Consider the following 9,608-nt stretch of genomic DNA (forward strand, 5'->3'; position numbering starts at 1 on the left):
TATCGATATCATTTTAAATACTTCTGTTTTTTATTTGATTAGTATAAAAAACAATTCAACTGCAACAATGCTGTATCGAACGCACGTGTTTGCTTCTTTTTGTACTAAAATTTGCCAAACAAGACAAATCGAACAACATTGCAAAACGTCAAACTTTTGTTTTCATTAATTTTATTTGTACTGTACAGAGTAGTACATTAATAGTACGCAATAATTGTTTATTTATTAAAAAAATTTTATACCGACAAATAATTAATGGTTTTAATTATTTTATAATTATTTATTATATCTTTATATTTTATTTAATATATAAATATGCGAAATTGTGATTTATTGTCATGCAAAAAAAAATTTATGCGGTGTATGCCAGACTATATTAATTTTATTTGTAAAAGTGGAATTAGTTTACTTTATTTTTATATATATATTTGGATTATTTTTTTAATTTAATAATTCAAAAACTAATTCTATTATATTATGTTTTGTATATAATATATTAAAAGTTTGCAGGTGTTAAATATGTGACTATTGAATGTTAATATGATAACTGAAATCAATTTAAAATTAATATGCATTTATTCTGAAAATTTGTGCTTATAAATTAAACACAAATTCCATATATTAAAGAGATGCAAATATTAAAATATTTATTTTAAAATGACCACATAGATTTTTACATGCACAGTACACGTATAAGTCTTATGTGTCAGAACCATAGAATATGTGTATTTTTTGTTCAGAACATTTATTTTACAGAAAATTGTTTGTATAAGTTGGCAACTCTACGTTTTATTTGACAGTTTAAATGTGAACAAAAACTTAAGGCGAGAAATATAAACAATTTTATTAACAAGAAAAGAAAATAAATATTAACTAAAATTGGCTAATTTTCGTACAAAGTTATTTTATAACACAAATTTAAAGTATGTATCTTTAATATGACACGTAAAATCATTCTAAATGCCGAAGCATTGTGGTAGATCTAGAATTATTTTCTATATATTTAAATTAATTTTTATTAAAAAATTTTTGTATTTAAATTATTGTCACTAATGTATATTTATTTCAAAAAAGGGCATATTACAGTTATTTTTTTCGTTTGGTTACTAATTGGTTAAAGTTTGAGTGTTCATTAAATATATTGGAAAAAAGCTGGTTACTTTAATAAATATTAATAAAATCAAAGAGTTAATTCCTGAATTCTGAATAAAAACAATTAATTAATTCTGAATAAAACAACGTTTCTGAATAAATCAAATTTACTAATAATCAAATAAAATTTCATTATAAAAATATGTATATATTTATTTTTTTAACAATAAAATAATACTAAACACATTTGTATAACAGAAAGTAAGTGTTTCTTTTAATAAACGAATAATAAATTAATAATGAAAAGTAAAAGGAAATACAAATAAGTTTCGTCGGATATCTAAGCTTGCTCAAATTACAGTAAACTTGTTTTCTTTTTTCAAAACTTGCTCATTAGATAGCGGGAAACCTAATATTTTGCTGCAATTTTCAACAACACGAGCAATTTAAGCCACTAGTTTGACAGGTGATCATTTGGGACACAGTAGCTTTGGTTCATAAGGCTGCAATTTTAACCTAACCAGACTTCTGGTATATTAGTTATCAGGTATCTTAGACTGTTTTCTTACTAGATTTATCCACTTATTGCGGTTTATTTGAGAACACACCATATTTTGCATCATATGACGCTCCTGCCAGTGATGAAATGCAGCACCAAATGTATTAATCTTAAAATTAATTATAAAAATCTATAAAATTAATGGAGATAATTTAATAATATAGTATATATTTTATAACATATATTTTTATTATTCCAGTCTAATAATATAAAATATATATACATATATAATATGTAAAGGAGTGTAATAACAAAATTTATCAATATCAATTTACAGTATTTTAGATTGACAATATTTTGAACATTCTTCTATGAATAAATTATATATAAAGTAGTGTTAAAATATTACTTCAGTCTATATGTTATATAATAAACATTGTACATAATTGTTGATGCATTGTAAATAATAAATTTTAATGAGGAAAATGTACATAAAACAGTGTAGAAATATTACTATAATTAAATTTTATTCTAAATATTACATTATAAATGATACATTTTTATGAAAAACAAGAATGTAGAAATATTATAAACAATTATTATTCTAAAAGTTGTATTTCTAATTTATATAAAACCCAATTTAAACATTTTGAAATAATAAAGCTTTATTTATAATATATAATATATATAATTTATACATTATTATTTAATATATTATGTAGTGGTTTACATCATTATTATATAAAATCTCAAAATTTTTAAATCTTAAGTGTAACGATGTATATATATATATATATATATATATATTCCCAATTAGTTAAATTAGTTACGATATAATTTGCACTAAATGTAATAATTATTATTTAAATTATTTTTTTTACATTATTTAACTATGCATTAAATTGTAGTACATATATGTTAAGTAAAGATAAATAATACTAATAAATTATAATTAATATTAACTATTTATTATTAACTAATTAATTATTAATTAATTTTAATGAAATTAATATTAATATTTATAAATAAGAACGTGGTAACATTAAAAAGTTAATTACGTTAATAAGCTTATTTTATAAGCTGATTTTTTATTTATTTATTTTTTAATTTCACCTTTTAGCTAAGGATCTATTAAAAATTAAATAAAATATATTATTTAAATCTTAAATATTAATTAATGTATTAAAAGCTGAGTACATTAATGTAATTTATGTTTATGCATTTATTTTAAATATAAGTTAAGTTAAATAAATTTTGATTCTAGAAATCTTTTGAAGTCTATTGGCACATTATGTTTATTTTAAATCTAATATAAATCTAATATATTATATTAATATTATTATATTATATCTAATATATAAGATGGAACTAATATTAATTTTACAACATAAACGGAGGATTGGAACACTTATAGGTACTTACAGTATCACTTTTAAATAATAAGAACTAGCCTCTTCATCATAGATATGAATGGTACAAATATCTAAATTCATCTGCCATTATTAATACAAATAAAGTATGAAGCATAACGGCATAGGCGAGCCTGCCATATTTTCTCAAGTAATTAATTAGCGTAATTATTAAATGTTTCGTAATTATTAAATGTTTATAACTAAAAAACTATATAATTAGTTTCTTTAACTTATTTAAAACTCATTAAAATATTTACTTTAGTTATCGACTATATATAAGCAAATAATTTAATATTTATACAAAATATATATTAATACCATTCAACAAAATTAGTAACTAACTAATTAGTTTGTAAAATATTATATTTAATTAAATTTGTTTCATTATTATTATTTTTTTACATTTTCATCACATTTTTTTTTTAGTAATAATAATTAAAATAATTAAAAATTATTATTCTTAATTATTTTTAATATTTTTAATTGCTAATTGCAACTTCTGACACTACATAGTGAAAGCCACTTATAGGTATATATAACTCAATTATTAAATCTTATTCCCGTAATTAATCACTAAAAAAAACTTATAAAAGAAAGTATTTATTCTAAATTAAAAATGCTAAGTGTAAAATAAAATTATGCTTGAAACTTAGTTGATATAAATTACAATTTTATTTCACTTCAACCTATTGACTATGGAAATGAATTAATTTTATATACAAAACGTATATTATTTAAATTATTTTAAATTAATAAAAATTGAATTTAAATTAACTATGTATAATTTATAGCTGTATTATAACTATTAACTATATAAAAAAGTTAATTCTATAAAAAAATATTCATAACATATATGTTTGATAATTATACGAAACATTTAATGCATTTGAAAGTAATTAATTTAAGTAATTGTCTTAGTAAGTAATGACTTAAAGTAGTTATTATCTCAAACTAACTTAAAACTAATGGGAATATATATAATAGCTGCTTTAAACAATGTAGTAATTTAAAGTAATCTAGTACTAATTTATAGTAATTGTATTAGTAAGTAATGACTAAAAGTAGTTATTATCTCAAACTAACTTAAAACTAATGGGAATATATATAATAGTTGCTTTAAACAATGTAGTAATTTAAAGTAATCTAGTACTTAATTATAGTAATTGTATTAGTAAGTAATGAATGATAGTAAGTAATGACTAAAAGTAGTTGTTATTTCAAAATAAATTAAAACTAATAGGAATATATATAAAGCTACTTTAAATAATGAAGTAAGTTACAGTAATCTAGTTCTTAACTACAGTAATTGCATTAGTAAGTAATGAATGATAGTAATTAGAGTATCTCAAATTAACTTTAAACCAATGAGAACATGCATACACTACTAAAAAAAGTGTAGTAATTAAAACAAATAATATTTACATGCAAAATTACAATATTTACAATGAAGTGTTACAATAGATGTTGAGACTAAAGTGATGACTAAGGTGATGATGTGATTGTTATAATACAGTTTACTGCCACATAAGTGTTTCATTCTACAGTACTGTTATGACTTTTTAAATGTTTTGTGAAACTGAAAATGTAAAAAAACAAGCAATTTAAATTTTTATAAAATAACTATAATATAAATAATAAGACACTATAACTATAAATATACTAAGACATTTCCTTTACCATAAATATTCACTATTTGTTAATACATAGATGTATTTAGGTAGAACCTAGTTCTCTAGAGACGCTAGTTCTCCTGTATCTCTCTTTTCCTAATGTATTGCTATACTTTAGAAAACGTATATATAAAAATATTCACCGGACTGATCTTTACTGTGAACCATATTTGTCGGTGTAGTATATCAAGGGCCCGCTTATTTGTCACACCAGTATATAGCGCCCTTATTATTGCACTTTAGCGTCAATTCTTTCGCCCTATTCTTTTTTTAACTGTTATCTACCCCAATAGGTATATAAATAATTTATTTTGAAATTATTATTTACTTACGTTGTATAAAATTTAAATGTAGCCGAGCAAATCTGACACTTATGTGGACCATCATGTTGCTTGGCATGCAATTTGAGATGGACGTGTTGTATGAAGGATTTCTCGCACATATTACATACATATTTGCGATCATTGGTATGTACCTTTTTATGTCGATTGAGTACTTCCTTTGTTGTGAAACATTTTAGACACTTTTAAGACCAATTAATTAAATAAGTTTATTATTAAGCATATTTTCAATACTTACACTTGGGCATTCATAGGGTTTTTCTCCGGTATGATAACGTCTATGTACTTTTACTTCACGAAGCGACTTAAAGGATTTCGAACACGTATCGCAAACAAAAGGTAGCTCCTTTGTGTGGATCCTTTCATGTATTCTTAAATAATTATAATTAAATTTTAATTTAAATTTAAACAAATGAATTTTGTTAACTTACTTAAGTGTAAACTTATTAGGACATGTTCTCTCGCAGTACCTACACACAAACTTAGTCTGTTTGGCTTGGTTATCCGTATGCTCCTTTTTATGCAACTTTAAACTGTTTAGATCAGTAAATGATGTCTGGCACTTTATGCATTTAAAGTGACCATGTCGTATGGCACATTGGGAATAAGTGATGTGTCGTTGGAAATGGTTGACTCGTACAAACTGTTGTTTACAATATTCACATACGTGTGCCGTGCCTAATATCTTATGCTGATCCAAGTGCAGTTTTAAAAAAACTTTTGACCGTAGGTGATCCCCACATATTTCGCATAAAAATGTATCATCTGTAAAATGCGATGTGAAGACATGGCGCTCAAATCCAGCGCGTGTATAGAAACATTTTTTACATAGATTACAAGGAATTATACCTTTCTGTGGACGTTTAAGTAATGGATGTAAGAGTAGAAATAATAAATAAGTTATAAGTAGCAAATATATATATAAATAACATATTATTTTATACACTTACATGTTGCAAATTCAGCGTTTCAGCACAACAATAACAAAGACCTTTACTAGCCATACTTTTAGCTTCCTCTTCAAGTGCTATGATATTTTTCGTATAAATCTCTTCACGATTCTTATAATTATTAACGCTTGAGCATAAATCTATATGTTCGATGAGGGCCTAAAGGTTTGTATAAACTAATATATTAGTATATATTATTTATTATGTAAAATTTCAATATTATAATATGTTATTAGGTTGTCCGGAAAGTAACGTCGTTTCTTCGAAAATATAACTTAAGTTATCATACCAAAGCTACATTAATAATGGCTTATTACACAGACAGCTACCAAAAGCCAAAGTCTAAAAGGACAGAACTTTCAATAACAGGGTAAACTGTTACGAAAATAATAGTGTTGATCGTGCTATAAGTTCTGACTTATATACGTAACACTTTCCAAGAAAGTGTTTTGACCTAAAGATAGAAACAGTCACTGAATGGGTAGACTCAATATTGTGTACAGAATGAAGAGTAATGCTATAATACGTCAAGGTAATATTTAAACTAAATTATGCTACAAGTCTTGACTTAGGTCTCTTTCTATTCTTGAACACATGCCACACTGACACCTCTACAAGAGAATGTTTTGAGTTAAAGATAGAAATAGTTATAGACTCAAATATTTGTACAAAAAGGAGAGTAATGCTATAATATGTTACTGAAATATTATTTGAGAGTATGCTACAAGTCTCGATTTAGATATCTTTCGCTTTTAGAAGACACTTATAAACGCACACATTTCCAACGAAATGTTTCGACTTAAAGATCGAAACAGTTACTAGGAGGTTAGACTCAAATATCTGTACAGATACAGATCTTATAGTAAGTACAAGATAGGTTTATTAATGTGTGAATAATAAAGTTAAATAGAATTTATTATCTATTAATATAAAAAATACAGTTTACGTGGTGAAAAATCAGAAATTAGATATAAAACTTTCATGTTTTATTAGACTATACAAAAATTAAAGTTTAACGTTAAGCTCTTGCGAAGGCAACAGTTACTAGGAGAATGACTATCATATGGGAATAAGATGGTATGGGTGAAAATTAAAAATCCATGACTTCATCTCTGCATATTCTGCCAAAAGGTATGATATAATATAAATTTAAAATAGTTCAAAAATGTATTTTTCTGTAACAAAGGTAGATAGATAGATAAATATATTGAAACATTAGTAGACTCGAATATATTTTAAAGTTATGCCAAGTATAGAATAAACTCAAGAATCGTGGAGTACTCCTTGTTTAAAATTACTAAAAATTCAAAAAAATTTAAGAGATAATATTGCTGCAAATATTAGTACCACGTCTGTGAGACTTGAATTCACTAAAACCACCATTCCAAACTTCATTCCAGTAATCAGGGGAGAGCGATGTGAACATATAGGCTTTATACCTAGCGAGCTAGATTCATCTAAGCCAGTATTATGTCTTATATTTTAATTAATATTATATAGATATAGATAAAATAATTAAATATAAAGATCTACATAAAAAAACAATTTTGGATTATATTCTGTGGTGTTTTTTTTTTGTTTGAATAGAAAGAAAAATAATTAACATTTTAATTATTTATTTTATGCCATTATTGGATTTTATGCTATTTTAAAATTAATCATTAATGTTATTATTAATATTATTTTTAAGAAAGATAACAGCACAGTATTAAATACAAAAAAAATAACTAAATGAAATTAATATATATGTATTTATATAATTTTTATATATTAATAAAAATATAATTTCACAATTTTTTTTTTATATTATTTAAAAATATTATTTATTCATTTCAGATTTTCTATTTTGATCTATATTAAATAAAAAAACGACACACCAATTAAGAAATCTTGATTCAATATATTCTGGACGCTCCCTACGACTGCGTATAGAATTATAATTTCAATAGAAATTTCAACCTAACCTAATTTTAAGAGACGATAAAAGTACTTCTTTTACGCTATCACATTAACACAACCAAAATTATTAATAAAATTCAAATAACTTTTTCATAATATCTATAAAAACTTTTTATATAGCAATAAAGCTATATTTAATAATAATTATATTGCAATAAAAATGTCCACAGTCAATGTCTGGCAATGCTGTACCTACAACCGCTATTTAGCTGCGTAGCTTACGGTACCGCCATTTTGTGTACTTATATTTGCGCATTTTACTATTGCGCAAAGGAATTATTGATATTAATAACTTTTGATAAATAATGGATTAAAAATAATAACAGTACTTACGTTTTTGCGATGATAATATAATTGGCATAGTGGACACTGATGGGGGTTTCTTAAAATCAAAGCTTGTAGTTTAACATCAAATTTACTAATATTGCTATTGTCGGCCATTTTAATTTATATTGCTTCTTTAACAGTATGCAAAATATTAGTGTCTTTCGATAATTGTTTAATAAATGACTCGTTTTAAACGAAAATTCACAACGTTAGTATTAAAAAATGAATAAAAAATAAAATGATCCACAGATTTATTTCACGTTTAGAAAACACAACCACTTTCGTACTTGGCAGTAGTCGAAATGAAGGTTATAAGCAAGCAATTTGTTGTCAGGCATAAAAATCAGGCTTTCGACTTCGAATACTACACTGTTAAATACTATATGGAGGTTTACCGCGATTTCGAATAAGCATTTACTACTTTTTTGTAATTAGAAAATGATGCATTTAAATTAATTATTATTATTGCATATTTAAATACATAATTAATGATATGTTTATAATTAATTATTAATGTTACATTTGTATAGTAAATTATTATATATATATATAATTATTAAAAACAAATTGTATATATAGTTTACATATTAGTATACATATTAAAAATTGTAAAAATAATTAGATTATATAAAACTTTTAATAGTATAGTAATACCAGGGATTATTGGAAGATATAGTTAGCCTTCTATATAATAAACATAAAATTTGTAAATAATTTTTAAGAAGTTTTTATTTTTTTGCCTATTTTGTGTCAACTGGATGTGTAAATAAGAATTTGATTAATTATATTCTTCTGCTGGAAGAAAATTAAAAATCAAATTTCTTCTTTAAATACTCTCCCTGTCATTTAATGGCACTTAATAGGGTGCCAATGTAGATGCGATCACGTTTATCAATAATGCATGCTAGGTTTATGTATGAATAAGAAGTAACTAGGGGTCAACTGGTTCCAATTTGTTGCGAAATTTCGGATAGAGCACTAATTCAAAAGAGACAGATTGAATAATATCATTTAGCTATGAAAAAGATCATATTAATCCGAGTTCAGTTAAGTCATAACTATTTGCAAAAGTCAATCCTTTTCGTTCAAATAATAAACGAAAGTCTGAGTACCTCGTTTCCATTATAAAGTTGTCTTTATGTTGCCTATACCGGCCATTTAAAAAATATTCAGTGTGATGGTTGGAGTAGAGACACTAAGACAAGGGTTAGGTTTTGTAAGATTTCAAAGGTAAAAAATTACAATTTAAGGATATGATTACAGCAGTGAGGATAAAATATTCAGCCGCGAATTTGTTGCTAATATTTTTACTTTGGAACAAAACTAGCTATATTTTTCCACCCACGAAAGGTAACAAT

At 24.2% G+C, this 9,608-nt stretch overlaps 1 protein-coding gene across 5 annotated transcripts; it reads right to left on the bottom strand.

The window, feature by feature from the left end:
• Positions 1-1,365: 1,365 nt before the first annotated feature.
• Positions 1,366-8,546, bottom strand: LOC119677565 (protein suppressor of hairy wing-like). 5 transcript variants are annotated; one of them, XR_005252274.1, is made up of 7 exons: positions 8,257-8,546; positions 5,965-6,123; positions 5,446-5,867; positions 5,253-5,385; positions 5,006-5,196; positions 1,662-1,760; positions 1,367-1,608 (listed from the first exon to the last, which is right to left on the bottom strand). XR_005252274.1 is itself a non-coding variant. In XM_038088969.1 (6 exons), exons 1-6 carry the CDS (start codon positions 8,362-8,364, stop codon positions 1,772-1,774), a joined length of 1,023 nt encoding a protein of 340 aa, XP_037944897.1. In that variant the 5' UTR covers positions 8,365-8,546; the 3' UTR covers positions 1,366-1,771. The 5 variants fall into 5 exon arrangements, 3 of the variants coding, with proteins under 3 accessions (XP_037944897.1, XP_037944895.1, XP_037944896.1); XR_005252273.1 differs by having other exon boundaries at positions 1,367-1,617; XM_038088969.1 differs by having other exon boundaries at positions 1,366-1,781.
• Positions 8,547-9,608: the final 1,062 nt, after the last annotated feature.

Source organism: Teleopsis dalmanni, chromosome 2, assembly GCF_002237135.1.
Source record: "Teleopsis dalmanni isolate 2A chromosome 2, ASM223713v2, whole genome shotgun sequence".
In the NCBI taxonomy this organism is placed as follows: domain Eukaryota; kingdom Metazoa; phylum Arthropoda; class Insecta; order Diptera; family Diopsidae; genus Teleopsis; species Teleopsis dalmanni.